The 16,622-nt window shown below is 39.1% G+C and overlaps 1 protein-coding gene across 8 annotated transcripts in view; it reads left to right on the forward strand.

Annotated features, from left to right (window-relative positions):
- The first annotated feature begins 3,802 nt into the window (after nt 1–3,802).
- HOS15 (WD-40 repeat family protein) overlaps nt 3,803–16,622 on the forward strand; it is a 43,733-nt gene continuing 30,913 nt past the window's right edge. For 4 of the 8 annotated variants that reach the window (XR_016046169.1, XR_016046170.1, XM_088854190.1 and 1 more), the window contains exons 1-3: nt 3,803–4,058; nt 11,585–11,738; nt 11,828–12,227. Coding sequence is in view for 2 of the 8 variants with exons in the window: in XM_011625048.3 (XP_011623350.1) it covers nt 3,998–4,058; nt 11,593–11,738; nt 11,828–12,227 (607 nt within the window). In the remaining 6 variants the exon portion in view is untranslated. The remainder of the gene's footprint in view (nt 4,059–11,584; nt 11,739–11,827; nt 12,228–16,622) is intronic. The other 4 variants (XR_016046166.1, XR_016046167.1, XM_011625048.3 and 1 more) reach the window with 1 other exon arrangement.

Below are 16,622 nucleotides of genomic sequence, written 5' to 3' on the forward strand. Positions count from 1 at the left end.
ACGTGGTTTACCTTATTGTTTTTACCTTTGGTTTACCTCTTGTATTTAACTTCTCACGATGTTGATCTTTCTACCAGGTTCTCGTCACAGATGCCATCTGGTAGCACTTCTCAAACCTTTGAACCCCATAATTTTGCAAGAGCAGAACCAGAGATTCGTCATTATCATCAATGATGTTGGTAGTCGGTTATAGCCACTTCTGTTGTTTCAACTCAATCCATACTAATCTTTTAAGGGTGATAAAGCAAGGAGCCTAGAGTTCAACATAGCTTAATAAACGAGAGAATTCCTTGTTCTTTAATAAACAATTCCCTTCTTCTAGATATCAATCGATTGTGCGATCCGTAAAGTTTTTAAGGCTTTAACTGTCGAATAATGATACTGACGATAGATTAAGCCATCGTTGGGCAGTTCAAGACTGCTGTTGAAACTGAAATGGGTTAAGCCATCTTTGGGCAACTTTAAACTGCCACTGAAACTGAGATGGGTTAAGCCATCTCTAGGCAGCTTTAGATTGCCGCTGAAACTGAGATGGGTTAAGCCATCTCTAGGCAGCTTTAGACTGCCGCTAAAACTGAGATGGGTTAAGCCATTTCTGGGCAGCTTTTTAGACTGTTGTTGAAACTAAGATAGGTTAAGCCATCTCTGGGCAATTTTTAGACTGTCGTTGAAACTGAGATGGGTCAAGCCATCCCTGGTCTAGGTAGCTTTAAGCTGTTGTTGAGACAATCCTTGACTTATTCTCAAAATCTATAGACTAAGCTATGCTCCGATCATAATCACACTTGAATGGCAAGAATCATATTTATCCTTTGTAGGTTTGCTGCATTATCCTCAAGCGGTTTTACTCTTAGTCTTCCATTGGGACTAAGTGTCCATACTTTTTCAGAGGTGAAGTATGAGTCATCTGATTTGACTTGTGATAAAAGTACACCCAATATGGTTATAATGGATTAAGGTTTACTAAGCTAGTATGGTTTCCAGGGTCTAGAGCTATATTGTTAATGGGAATTCCCTTGGCCAAAATTTCAAAGAGGTGTATACAATCATTACTTAAGGATCATTATTATTTAAGGTTAGTGGCTACATGAGTTTTACTGATTGTGAAGATCGTACAATGACCACATGATTTGAACATGTGAAGGATTGGACCTAGTCTTATCTAAGGGCAACAAAGTAATTTTATTTTTAAAATTTTTTTCAGAAAAATATATTTACCTGATTTGGGCTATGCATTCGTTTTTATATGATGTATTCAATAAACTAACAAAAATATTATAAACAAAAAATTTGACCAAAATACATCTAAAACCTACATAGTTATTTAGGTCCATTTTTATTTGAAATTTTTTGTTATATAACAATAAAATTAATTTTTTACCATTTCATATGCCTCGGTCTAATATGAACTAGGGCTGCCAACGGGCCGGCTAGGCCCAATGCCCGGAAAAGCTCGAACTCTTTTAGGCTAGCCTACTTAGGCGGCGACCTGGGAATAAGCCTGATAAGGCTCAAACATTTGCGAAGAAGCCCGACTTAGCCCGAGAAGGCCCGGTAGTCCCCTGCTGGTGAACTTCGTTTACATCCATTCTAAATAATGTGTTGAGTAGACTGTCAGAGTAGCCATGCAATGTTTTTTGCTAAAAAAATGAATACATTGAGAGAGAGAGAGAGGTGAGTGAAAATATAGGAAAAAATATTGGGTTAGAAGGAAACAATGGATATTACAGCCCTGCCGTTGTTGCTGCTAATGAGGGGTTTTGATCTCGTCATTTTGAGAGAGAGAGAGGGTTTCATAGATAGAGAGAGAGGAGGTGATTTGATTCAGAATAACTCTGTAATTGTACTCTAAAAAAAGCCTAGCTGCTTCTGCAACTCCTATCCATTGGGGTTCTCTCTCCCTCTCTCTAAATATTCATAGTCGTCCTCTCTTTCTATATCTCCCTAAGTATCCATAGTTGCAGTACGTCTCTTTATATATATCTCATCTCTTATCTCTCCAAATAAAAATGATGGATGCATGTGTTCACTCACAATGGTTGTGCCTCTTGATGGGCAAATGAAAAACCTTGATCTTCATAGATAAATTTGTGAGATATGAAACAAACTTTAGAAACGTCACATCACGAACCAAAAAATAATAATCTAGAGAGAGAGAAACCCTAAAATTCAAATTCAAACTACACATTCAAGAGCTAGTAAACTTGGTGGCAGCCTTGGTACCCTATGAAATTGTATACTTGGCAAGCTCACCAGGAAGAACCAAACGAACAGAGGGCTGGATCTCCCTCGTTGTGACGGTGGGCTTCTTGTTGTAGCGAGTAAGCTTTGAGGTCTCTTGAGCAAGCTTCTCGATATTGTCATTGATAAAGCTGTTTAGGATGCTCATGGCCCTTAGAGGAAATACCAATATCAGGGTGAACTTGCTGTAAGATCGTGAAGATATAGATCTTCTAAGAACTAGTTAGGGTTACAAAATATAATATTTGTAACAACAGAACGGCGAGAGAGAAAGTTAGGGTTTAGAGAGAGAGAGATTAGTAGGCATTTTGGGTGAAGGTAAAGCTAGAGAAAGAGAGGGTGAGCCTTTTTTATTTCGAAGAAGGTAAAGTTCGAGAGAGAGAGGGAGAACTTTATTTATTTGGCTGAAGGTAAAGGAGAGAGACACAATTGGAATTAATTCAAGCTTTTGAGTTGAAATGTCTCTTAGAGAGAAAGGGAGATTGGGAGAGATTGGGTTTTGAGGGAGAGAGCTTCAATTTTTCGAGAGAGAATGGGTTTTTAGAGAGAGAATGGGTTTTCAGAGAGAAAAAGAGAGATTGGATTTTTAAAGATAGAGAATGGGTATTTAGAGAGAAAAAAGAGAATGGGGTTTTAAAGAGAAAAAGGGAGTTTGAGTTTCTAATGAAAGAGGGAGTGGTTTTTTAGAAAGAGACAGTGATTGAGTTTTTAGATAGAGAATATGTGTTTTGAGATAAAAAAGAGATTGGGTTTTTAGAGAGAAAAAAAGATATTGGATATTTAAAGAGAGATATTGGGTTTTATAGAGAAAGATATTGGGTTTATAGAGAGAGAGAGTGAGTTTTAGAAAGAGAGAGATTGGATTTTTAAAGAGAAACATGGTTTTAAATTTTTTGAAAAATAATTTAGAAAAAGTATAGAATGAGACCATTTACATTTGGTACAAGGTGATATATTAATCTTGACCATTGGATGTGAAATTGGGTAGCTGCAATTATTCTATTGACCAAGCTCAAACTTCAAAAGAAATTTTTTCGAACTTTATGATACATCCAAGCTATTAAACTTCACATCGGATATTTGTAAGCAATTGTGACCACCTTGTATCAAAGATAAATGATCTCAATGTATCAATCCTAATATTTTAACATGCATTATTATTATTATTATTATTATTGGCCTACTACAAATAAAAAAAGCTTCTAGAGTGAAGATCTAAAAAAACAATAAAAATAAATAAATGGGCTGGGACGAGGGCCAGCCCAAGGAATTTTTGGGCCGTTGGGCAAATTTAAGGGCGTTTCGGCCCGGCCTCTTAAAGGCCCGATAAGCATTAGGGGCCCATTAACAAGTCCAGTAGGGGCCATTAACGGGCTCGGCCCGGTTCATAATCAGCCGTAATCTGAACCGTTAAGGCGGGTGTCTTCGACCGCGGACGCGTGACCCCGATCGATGAAATGTTCCCAAGGGTGCGTGGATCCGTATTAAAACACCGAAGGTAACTCGTTCTGTTTGCGCCCTGTTTTTGTTACCCCTCTCTCTCTCTCTCTCTCTCTCTCGGAGTTGCAGGTTTTGGGGGAAACACCGAAACTAAGTTGGAGAAGCGTCCTCTTCCCATTCCCCTCCTTGGAAACTCTCTAAGGCGCCTCGTTTAATATCTCCCTCCTTTTCGCTTGACTCGTCTTATTTATGCTCAGATTGGCCATGAGCTTCTGCTTTATATCGGAGAAGAACTGGTTTGGGTTCAACCACACTGATGGCCATGATTACTTCCGTTGAGCTCAATTACCTTGTTTTTCGATACCTTCACGAATCAGGTTGGCCTCTGCGCCTCTATGGAACTGTTTTTTGGTTTAGTTCGTTTTGTTAGTGAAAATATAGGTAAAGGGGTATGCTGTTGGCTTGCAACCGTGATAAAGTTTCTATTTTTATTTATTTTTTCTAATTTTTGGTAATTCTGAATTTTAGCCATGGATTTTGTTCTTTTCTCTGGATTTGAAATATGTAACTGAATGATCTGGTGGGATTGTTGAAACGACCAGTGAGTGACTAGGGCACATATATTGATGAAGACTGCTCTCTGGTTTCACTTTTCCAAGAATGGTTGTGAGCTATGTCGAGAGGTTGTGATGTTGTTAAATCTAGGGCTTGATTTGCATCTGATCAGAGCATATCTGATTTTTTGCCTCTATGTTGACTTGCCTTATAAATTCTATGTGCTTGTTCTGTTTTTGATGTATGTTGTAAGGCTAATTCTTCAGAACCCTCTGCTATGCAGGTTAACCCAGACGGTTGAATATCTTGGAAAGCCATATTTTCTCAATCTGCCACTTCTTCTTCTTCTGATTATCATTTTTTCATTTTTCAGTTCACGATAACTTGCAAATTTTGAGCTGGCCGTACTCTCTCTCTCTCTCTCGCTGTATGCTTCTTAGTCTAAATAATTGAATGTTTATCTACCATCATCATCAGTGAATCAGTGATTTTCTTCTTTCTCTTGAAACGATTGCTTTCCCTATTGTGACTGCGTCTACATTTTTTTCTATATGCCTTTGACATAATGCAATCTGGTGTCCTCTTTGCACAACTAATTTCTTGAAACCTCGTTGCTTTCCTAACTTTGTTTTGTGTAATAGCCTATTTATGGAGGGTAGCCGCTTGTAATACCTTGCTGTTTCTTACGTAGCCTCTTTTGTATGGTATGTGGAACCTATGTGGAACCCAAATGAAATTTGTCTTATTCTTTCTCTCCTAGTTCTGGTTCTTTTCCAATTTTGGGAGTTTTGACTAACCCACAAAGCTCTACCATGTGGACAAGCCACAATTTGCAAGTTTGAAGCCATACAAATGTGTGTTGGCATGAGCACCAAGGCCAATGTTTTATGTTACATGAACATGGATATGGAAATTCCTGCTTGACTTGGATTCGAAGAGTCCGACTTACCTATATTTAGCAAAGTCCAGTAGGATGTCTGTGCAAGTTTGCCAAAAATTAGTTTGTGACCTTTTAATAATATAATTAATCTGAAAAAAAACACGTGCGTCCAAATCAAATAGCATGCTTGTCCACACCATAAGAGACATATAGCTATGCATGTCTTACAAAACGGACATGCTTGTTACTTAATGTAGACACTAATGTATCACAAAATGAACATGCATTTCTTGTTCATCCAATTTGTGGCCTTGCACATCTACATAGCAAAAACACTATGTTTGACATGGATTTCCCTTGTCCATACGAGTGTCTTATATGCGACGTGCCACCTCATGTTGGTGCATATTATCATTTTCCTTGCCTTTTGACATGCCACCTCACGTTAGTGCATTGGTGTACGTGATGCTCAACTTCCAATTATATGTATTACCATATATGTGTTATAATCTATTTCTATAGGATCTCGATTCTTTTGCCACAACCTGCTCCATGTGAAGTAGCAATTAATTCAATATGTTTGTTTTGCTCATAGCAATTTATTTCATGAAATGTGTAAAGTTGCTTGGTCCCACACGACAAGTCTATGATAACAACTAGAAGACTATTATATGAAAGTAGTGCATTAAGCCAAATCAACATGCATTTATAGTTTAACAATTTCAATTAGTAAAGGAGTAGAGATCTAGTTGTTCTCTATGGCATGTAGTGATGAAGTTGTATATTATTGGAGGAAAACTAGGAGATAAAATAGTAGAAGTGACATTGATAGAGGTGAATAAATAAGCAAGAGAATGGCATGAGAGGAAATTGCCAAAAATGTGTTGCCACTTATCAGTGGTGGTTGGAATGCCTTAAAAGTAGACTCCATGTTGACATCATGGTTTGCTTAGAGCTTGACATCGATGTTTTCTCTAGGTACGCATTGAAAAGAAAACTCCTTAAAACTAGTCATGTAAGTGGGCCAAGTAGCTCGATAGTTTGAGCAGAATTGGCTTGACTTGGCTAGGTACAAGGTCTATCAGGCAACGCCAGGCCTAAATGTGAGACCGGTTAAAATAGCCATCCAGGCTCAGGCCTAGGCATTGAGACCTGACGGGCCTTCACTAGATTATAAACAACATGTGACCATGCATTTTCCCTTTTTCCTCGCAAGAAGGGACTGAATTTTGAAGTTGAACCTAGGTGGCTATGATGAAATAATCACATCCTAAGCCCTTAAACTCCAAGACAAGAATCCTAGCCTTTCGTTATCTTGCTTTTTATGGTCTTTTTTTGTCCCATCTGTGTGCCTAGTCTTCAATTTGGGACTATTTCTCCACCAGGAACTAAACTTGATTTGAGATTGCTCTCTCTCTCTCTTTGTACCAAATCCATGAAATTCCTCTCTCTATCAAATCCATGAAACTCTTCTCTCTATCTCTCTCTCAAAAGGCCCATAAAATATAAGCACACGTTTTCCGTTAATCTTAATCCATCTTCCATTTAAAAATCTTTTTGATGAAAAACTTATGTACAGAGCTAGGTTGACAACTTGCCTATTTACCCCCAAAAACAAGGGGAGGGAGGGAGGGATGGATCCCTACCATTCCCATAACCAAATTGCTATGAAATCAAGAAAGCCCAACCTTGGTTCCCCTCTGCCTTAGAACATTAACCCCCGCTTTGGCAACCTGATCATCATAGATGGTCACCTCAAGCTTCTATCTCCTCGAATCTCGACCATTCTTTGTGCTGCCATCGCCTTTCTTAGGAGCAGCTTCAATTATCAACAATCATGGTAAAAGATAATCTGGAGCCATTTTTAACAGAGGAACTTGAAATCTCCTATATAACTAGAAGAAGATGAGCTTGGAAGCAACGATAGCCCCGCACAAGCTCCTATGAAATTGATGATTTATATTACAGCGTAAGCCATTCTCCCTTTTTGCTTTTAAAAAAAAAAAAAAAAGAAAGAAAGAAAAAGAAAAAGAAAAAGAGATAGCCATTAGTGGAGAGTGACTTCTGTTTGGAGGATTTGCCATAATGTTACATAAAGGGGTTAGAGGTTGTAGTTATTTGAAGAACATGAATGTTGCCCCAGAGAGGCATATTTTGGTTTTCCTAAATGTAAATTTCGAATTGCAATGGCCATGAGAGAAGTTTGTAACTTGGGTTTCTTTCCTTTATATTTGGGTTCTAAAGTACATGAACTTTCTAGTCTATTCAGCGCTTCATTGCCTTAGAGTACTTGTTCGATTAATATCTTCTTGACCAAATGTGTTTTGGAATTGGAAACACTAGAAAGTAATTATGTAACAGATTTGTGTGAAAGAAAGAGGATTGTGGGTGTTTTTTGGGGAGGAATAATTTGTGAAATGGAATAACAGCCCGCATTGAAGAATATTGCAAACGAGTGGGAGGACAGATTCTAAAAAGCAAAGGCTAGAGGGGTGATGGTATTTTGCTAAGGGAAAATTTGGATGAGTATGGCAGGCTGGGCCCGTTCAGGCCTTGCTTAAGTACATCTATAGCAGTTCTACTTCTCAACAAGTGTGTTTGGGCCTTATCATGTTTGACTTGGGCTCGAATAGAGAGCCCTTCTTCACCGGCTGGGTTTGGGATGGTCTCTGACGAGCCCACCTACGGGCCTACTCAAATGAAAAATGTGAAGGATATCGTCAAATTGGTTGGCCAATCTCAAAGGAAGGTGCACCTCATTTGACCCTACTAATCGTATGTCAAGGGAGTAATGTAATGGGTTTTTTGTATTTTTATTTTAATATTCTTTAGATTTTAGGTTTTGGCTTATTTTGCGTTCCTAGTTTTCTTTAGGGTTATTTTTGTTTTTTTTAGTTCTAGAGATTTGAGGGGTAGAATTGGAAGTTTATTTTTTTAAAGATGAAGGGCTAGGATTTCGTATTGATTAGGATTTCCTAGGTTGCAAGTTAGGGTTTAGAGTTTTTTTCTTTTATAAATATGTGACCACTGGACTAGGGACAAAATAGAGAAGAAAAGAAAGAATTTGTTTGTGGATCTTGTGAAGAAATCTTTGGGGTAAGCTCCTTTGCAAATCTTGAGACTAAGAGAGAGTATAGTCTATCAAACTTTATTTGTTTTGATTTATTATTTTACTTTCCCCTTTTCCCCCCACATTTGTGTCTAGTTCAATGTTAATGGCCTATCAAACATGGATGTTAACTCTTAAAACCAGTGAAGATGGTGAAAACTTGTGTTTATCATGTTATATGCTCTTATTGGTTTGGAGAAAGTCAACCCCATAGTCCCATAATAGTTTTTAATGATCCTTCCACCCTAGCATGTTCAGGGTTTTCAGAAGAACTATCGTTGAAGTACAACTTAACAATAATTATCAATAATAAACCTATAACTGAGTAATGCAGTTGGTGGAGGTTGTCAAACCACACTTCTTTTGGTGGGAACTTCATACTGTGCACTAAGGGCCCGCACTCCAGCATGAAACTTTCAACATTTGATCCTCAAACTTGTCCTTGGTGTCCCTAAGCATGGTGTCCCTAAGCATTGAATCTGCCCCCTGATCGTCTTATTGCTAATACTCCTTGCTTTGAAATTCTCACATTGTATTCCTTTCCTATTTTCTAGATGGCAGTGAGACATAACTTCCTTTGGTTGCGGTGTTTAAAGTCCATAGTCTAAAAGTTGATCTACTAAAGAGTGCACCCCCCATAGATCAACGAAAAAGCTCTAAATTGTTTAAGCCAAGGAATCATGAATCAAGAAATGGTCCATAGAGAGACCCTAATACTGGACTTGATCCTCTATGAGGTACCAATAAAAAACAATGTGGTCCATGAAAAGCAATGTGTTGATCCCTGGGGTGAGTCCTAGATCAACTACCCAGCCAAAACATTGGGTCCTTTCGAGGGGCATGGAAGTCTCCATTACCACTTACCTCGGAATTACTCAATTTGACAGGAGTTCATGAATCCCAGGACAGATCATCATATCCAATTTATGAAACCCACAACTTAACACCACTTTGTATAAATAGGTTTCTCTTTCCATCCAATTAATGATTCTCATATACAGTCATGAATGCGTGAGTAAATGCCAAACCACATTCTTCGTGATTCAAAATTAGTTACCCTTGGGTGATAGGGGGCCTTGCTTGGATTTTTGTTCTGTACGGTCTCTCAAATCTAAACAACCAATAACCAATCTTTATGGAGATGTGTAAATGGCATGTTCCCAAATCCTGCACCTAGAATGCAGATGCTGGAAGTAGATCATAGTTGCTGGAACCTTGGAGGAAAGGTCATGGACCATCTCTGGGACCTCGATTCCGCGGTTCCATCTAGGAATCTTGGATGGAATGTCGTTCCCTATATTGTGATTTGCGTTCCCAGCGGGTTCAAATCACGGTTCTCAAGTGTATGACACCGTGCATATGATTTTTTCTCTATTTGGCACTGATTCATATGCAATGATTCAGTTTTGTGCCCAATGGTACTGTGAACCCACGCATCATTCTTGATCCCTTAAAACATCCTATTGCGATTCCTTCCCCATGGAATTGTGCTTCCTTGTGACAAGTATCCCACTTGATTGATATAGGATCGTACGGATGACGATCCCAACCACAAGGAGCTTCCAACAATTCACGATTTTTCTGACCTGAACCCGCTCCTGCTCCCGCTCCCGGGAATGCACCCGCACCCGACAACTATGAAGTAGATATGATTGTGCTGGAGGTGAAGAGTCAGGTTTGCTCTACATTGAACTCAAAATACAATTATTCGATCAAGTTAGTGTCATGGTTCTCAGATGTGGCATGTAACACATTATGCGGCCTCATCAAAGTGGTGCCGCGCTACCGCCAAGATTTGCCTACCTAGGTAGTGCATCACATGGTGTGATGCACCTGCATATGCAGACCATGCATGTGGGTGGAAATACTGTGCATGAGCTGCCCACCGCCAATTAAAAAGGAAAACTCTTGGTTTTTGGATGTACATACAAATACTTTAGCATTTGGCTATATGCTATATCATACTTAGATGCTAAATGATAATTTTCTAAGTGCTTGATTGTCGTAACACATATTCTTTTGAATTTACATGTTAATTAGATCAGAGAATAGAGACAGACAATGTATCTACTACTCACTATTGAGGACTTAGAGATCGTGTCTATAGGGGACAAATGTGAAATTAAATTGCCTTCAATTGCGTACATCACATATTTATGTTATGCTTTTCATTCTGGTAATTTGTAAATATTTTTGTTATTGTGCACATTGGAAGTGATGCACTTGCTTCATGGCTGTATCTCGGTGCATATCAGCAAACTACTCCACTCCCCCACCCCCCACCAGGGCCTTCCCTTTCCTCCCCCAGCCCAAAAAGAAAATGGGAATAAAAGAAAAGAAAAGAGTATTGTGTTGAGAGGTTGGACTGACTTCCAACAATGTGAGCAAATAATTGTCTTAAGTCTCTGCTATACAAGCTCCACCATGGAGCATGGGGGAATGATGATGCCAATTTTAGCTCTTTTAAATGTTTATGCACTCAGCTCATGGTGCATCTTGAGATAGAGGATTGTAGTTCCAGTCTAGGTAGCTATAAATGGAGTGTGATTTCTCCTATGAGGGTCCTGCCCTGTTTGAGGGAAACCTGCAGTATCGGGTTGCACATTCCTCGGATGAATTGCAAGCATAGGTGGTAAATTTTTGTAACTATTTAATCAGCAAATATGCTACAGTAAAAGTGTAGAATCTTTTAAGGTTTATGGTAGGTCTGTGAACATTTAATACTTTTTGTTTTAGAAATCTCCTTTGCTTTGTAAAAATAACAAAAATGAAGCGAATGTTTTTTTTTTTTTGCATTATGTATCTTATCTTTTTAATTAAAATATGCTTAGTGTGTTGGGTTCTACCCCATGATTTATTCTTGGTGGTTATATGCTAATGAGTTAACACACCTATTCAAGTTTCTCATACTTGGTCCATCGTCAGCAGATAACAATGTAAGCAGTTTTGGATATCAAGCTGCCTTTGATAGCTCAAGTTTCCCATGTTATCGTGCTTGCTTTGTTTCTTGCATCCTTTATGTTTCCTATTTATTGTGCATGTATATGGTGACCAATCTGTAGCTTTGTTCCCTCGGGCAAAACACTTTAGGGGATTTCAATGATCTGAAATTTTCTTATCATCTGTGATTCACGTTTTGAATGTACAATTCTGATTTGATCATGGAGGACTTGATTTGCGGCGGTTTTTGAGCTACAATGTTTTTTTTTTTTGCATTGAGATTAATTAAGATTGTCCTAGTGTTTTACGGTGAAACAGATCCCCTAACATGGTATTCTTGGGTTTCCTTATGTTTTTTTATTCCTTATTGTTTTCTTTCTGATATGCTATAGGTTTTCTTATTTATTTTTTCATTCAAGTATCTCAGGTTTCGTACATTCAGCATTTGCTCTTGGATATGAAGCTGGGATTAATAAAAGTACTATAGATGGAAATTTAGTTCCACCTGGTGCTCTTGTAACTTTTGTTCAGAAAGGACTACAATATCTGGAGTTGGAAGCCAATCTAAGCAACGTGAGTTTCTGTTACGATTTATCTGTATCCCTCTGCTTGTATTTTATCTTGCACAAACATTAGTAGCTGATCCATGCTTAACATTCCAGAGTGATACAGATGTTGATGATGACTTCTCTTTTCTGCAACCATTGGATCTTATTACGAAAAATGTCTATGAGTTGCGACAAATTATAAAGGAGAAGAAAGAAAATCTTCAGAAAGATAAAGAGAAGGAGAAAGAGAAAGAATATGATCATGAGCATGAACGTGAACGTGAACATGTACGTGTAAGGGAGCGAGATAGACAAGAGAGAGAGAAGGAGTTCGAGAGAGAACGAGAAAGGGAGAGAGAGCGTTTGGAGAAGGAACGTGTCAAGGAAAAGGAAAAGGAAAAGGAAAAGGAAAAGGAAAAAGAGAAGCAACATGAAGAATACATTGATAAGGAACTGGGCAAAGATCGAGAAGAGAAACCCAAAACTAAACCCGAGGAGCATGAAAATGGTGGAGGTGAATGATTACCAAATATCCTATTTATTTTTTTCTCTTCCCTTAGCCTCATTCATTTGATCATTTGATGACCACAAACATGTTCTTTATATTTTCTTTAAAATTGCAAGTGCTCCTTTTCATTGAGTGACATATGTCCCATCTTACTTAAAGTTTGGTGCATCAAGATTTCTGAAGTATTCTTTTTATTTTATTTTTTGAATCTGGAGTTAATATTCTTGGAAATATTCATATTTTTGCATTCTATTTCACATGCTTTTTATTTATTTATTTTTTGGTTGGTTATTCTTGGACTTCCATCTTTGCAAGTTCTTGTTACTGCATTATATTTGACTTCTGTACTGGTTGAGTGTTTGGGACTAGTTGGAAACCTCCATCTCCTGGATTTGGCTTGTTCCAAATCTTTTGCTTCCTATATCAACCAGAAGTATAAAATTTTTCGAATGTTTATTCAAGCGTACTTGTTGACTGTGATCTGCATCAAGGCCTTGATAACCTGAATCCTCATATTAAAATCATCGGGATGGGCAGGCAGGTACCTCATTCCTTTCTCTATAGATGGAAAGGCAGTTCGCTTGCATCCATCATCTAGTTTTTTTTTTTGGGTGCCACCATCTTTCTGTTTAAATGTTTTATATCAACAGCTAGTTGGTGTATTCTATAAAATAAACAGATATTGTTTTTTATACTGATGATGGCGGGGCTCCTAGGGAAATCCCGGTCTGGCTAGTATTTGTGGAGCTCTCTGCAAGAATGATAGAATGATCTGCTTGTTCACTCAAGCCCTGCAAGTGCATATAACATGAACAAAATTGAAATGATTCCATTTTTAGAGGAGGTTAGTATGCTAGGGTTTAGCTAACCCTTACTCTTAGTGTTCTATTTCCCTTCGCTTCGGGAAAGTAGCTATAGTGTTAGCTCCACCCGCTGGAGTTTCACTTGCAGGAAAGAGTTCTAGTGTTAGCTCCGCTCTAGCTTGCGCACTTCCCTTGCCTTTATCCCTCCCAGCCGGAAACATCTCATAGATAAAGTGAGTTCCCAATATCGGAAATTCTTATTATTCAATCCCCCACTCGAGCTATGGTGGACGGCTGACCCCTCCACTATCAGGGCTAGACTTCAATGCCTATGAATTTCTCTTTGCTACCTGTTTATGGTTGGTTACGGTAGCGGGATCGAAAGCACAAGATTCGGGAAAAGGCGATTAAGATTTCGTAGTAGGCAGTATGCTTTTTCACCTTTGTTAGAATTATCTTCTTGTTAAAGGGGACTCAACCAACAAATTTTTTTTGGCTAGTGAAAAAACTCACTGTACATGGAAATTTGCAGGTACTTTTTTGCAGAAATTTCAGAATTGAGTTCTGAGGTCATTGTTTCATTTCAGTGCTCACTGAGGGTATCAAATGAGCGTAATGAGTTTTTGGCTAAATATGGGGTTGTAAGAACAGTATTAATGTTCACCTCAATTATTTGATCTAATACTTCTCTCTTCTTCATTGCTTTTTGCTCATGTAAATCATACTTATTCTCACACATGACAATTTTGTATATCGGTTTTTACAATCATGAAATAAGAAAAATAAAATAGAAAAGAGGAAGGGGAAAACATATCAAACGTAATCAAGGGAAGCTACATGAAATAACTTTAATCATTAAGAGATTAAGGCCCTATATGAGCTTGCAAGGATCTCCCTATCCATTGAAAGATTATGGCCTCTCTTGGAGTCTTCAATGCAGTCCACCCTAAGTACTCTGTCTTATAAACAGAAAATTTTGTGACCACACTTTACAAAGGAAACCCTAAATGCTTCACAATAGACCACCTACTTTCCCTTCATCTTAGAACTCCCAAAAAAATAACTACTAAAGGAAAACCTTATCTCATCAACTTTCAGAATCAGAAATAGAAAAATAAAAATCCATAATCTACGCCTAATTCTCTTAAAAATATAAAACAGGGTAACCATAATCTTAATTGTGTAATATATATATATATATATATATATATATTAGACTCTGCTGACTACAGGGAGTAAATTAATGTATTCCAAAATACGTATGATAAATTTAGTTTACTTGCAAAGAAAACCAAAGAAATTTTTTATTTTTTTTAGTATTGTTAACTTTGTATTTCTTATGAGAGTTTACAAGAGGAATGACTGAAAACACACCCTCCCGTGTGGCTATCAGTAAAAAAACATTAGTACGTTAGTCTTCCACAAACAGTAAAAGCTTATAAGAAGTGCCCAAGTTATAGGATATACAAAGAGATATACAAAAAAACTTAGCACATGCTTGCTCAAAAAGAGAGGTGCTAGACTGTACTATAGAGGTCCAGAACAGAGAAGGAGTTGGACCTAGTCTAAGAGTCAGTGCGGCTAAGGTCCTGAACAAAAAAGGAGTTGGACCTAGTCTGGGGGTCCAAGTGCAAACTAGCTCCCTCCTTCGCCAGTAGATCTGCGAGACTGTTGGACATCCTCTAGGTATGCTGCCATAAGATGTTGGTAACCCTGCATAAATATGAGATCTCATCAAAGATTGAGGACAAATGCCAAGGAGGGGGGGACAAGCCTCTTCCTCAGGAAATGGTGTTAGAAGAATATCTTTCTACAATCAGTGTAGAGCCCCAAGAAGAATTAAAGTTTCTCGATCCCAGAAGGAGAGCCATGGCTTCTGCATATTGGGAGTCAAAAGTCCCAAGATGCGCCGAGAGAGAAAAGAGGACAAAGCCTTGGCTGTCTCTGAAAACACCCCTCGTGCCTGAGGGACCAGGGTTTCCTAAAGAGCAGCCATCAAAGTTCAACTTAATACTGCCTCTGGTGGGGGTCGCCATCTGCTAATTCTTGGGGGTTTGGGAGGTCTATGTTTGAGTATGTTTCTCCAATGAGGAAAGAAAGTGTTCCTAGGGATCCCCGAAAAGGATTTATGATGAGAAGCCCATAAAGATGTTAACGAGACTATCTTGTAGGAAAGGGCTGACTGTTGTAGCTGAGCCCCATTGAAGATCCTATGGTTCCTTTCCAGCCATAGAGACCAGATTGTGGCAGCCACAGTGGCCTTCCATAATAATTTCCCAGCCGAGGGCCACTGAGAATCGAAGTTGTAGGTGATGAGAGCTTTGACCATCGGTGGGGTAACCCATTGGAGGCCGAAAAGTTGGAGTACTAGTGACCACAGATGACTGGAAAAGTCGCAATGAATGAACAGGTGAGGGTTGGATTCCTCCTCCCTGAGGCAAAGGACACATCTATTTGGTAAGGAAAGATCTCTTCTTTGTAATTGGTCGACTGTGAGGGCTTTATGAGCAGGCAATCCAACAAAAGAACTTGATTTTAGGTGAAGCTATGGTGGACCACACTTTCGACAAAATAAAGGTGGGGTTCAGGGGGAAGGTTGGAGGTTGAATGAGGGCTTTTGTAGAAAGAGGTTACAGAAAAGAGGCCAGAAGGGGATAGGCTCCAAACCAAAGAATCACAACCAGAGTGGGGGAGGAAGTGCGAGGATAAGGTACCCAGTAGAAGTAGAAACTGAGTGCACTCGTCCTCAGAGAGGTGTCTGCGGAATGAAGGACACCAAGTTCTTCTGCCACCAACAATAGGCAGTTCGTCAGCAACAGTGGAGTTGCCATCAGAGGAGAGGGAGATGAGGGAGAGGAAGGCCTTGCACAAAGGTGAAGTACCAATCCAAAGATCTTTCCAGAATTTGACTCTGGTGCCAACTCTAGTGTGGAATCTAATGTTCCTTTTGAACAATGGAAGGGAAGAAGCCAGAGACAGCCACACTCCGGATGCCCTCTGTTTTTGGATACTCTTTGGTACCCAAGTATCATCCTGGATATTGTATTTTTTGCGCAAAATTTAGGCCCAAAGAGCATTCGGTTGGGTGGCCAGGCGCCACCACCATTTACTTAAGAGAACTATGTTATGCTTTCTGAGGATTCGAATCCCAAGGCCCCCATGTTTTCTTGGTAGGCATATGTTATCTCAGGCTACCAGGTGAAATTTAGTATTCTCTGCTTGGCCAGACCAGAGGAAGTTTCGCATAAATAGTTCTATGTGGTTGGCTACTTGTACCGTCATCTGGAACAAGGACATGGCATAAACCGGGGTGTTTGCCAGGGTGGCCTTAATCAGGGTGACTCTGGCCGCTGGTGAGAGATACCTACCTTTCCAAGTGGAGAGGTGTCTCTCAACTTTATCAAGGATCTGAGACCAAAGTCTTTTATTGGGTTTCCCAAACCCCAAAGGAAGACCCAGGTAGGTGGAGGGGAGATCTTCCACTTTGCAGTCCCAGTCTGGAATGAGGGCAGGCACCTCATCAGGGGTCAAGGCAACTCCCATCATTTTAGATTTACTCATGTTGACTTTAAACCCTGTAGCTGTCTGGAAGCATTGG

This window comes from Amborella trichopoda, chromosome 12 (assembly GCF_054954075.1).
Source record: "Amborella trichopoda isolate Santa Cruz 75 chromosome 12, AtrichopodaSantaCruz75HAP2 v2.0, whole genome shotgun sequence".
NCBI classification, from domain to species: domain Eukaryota; kingdom Viridiplantae; phylum Streptophyta; class Magnoliopsida; order Amborellales; family Amborellaceae; genus Amborella; species Amborella trichopoda.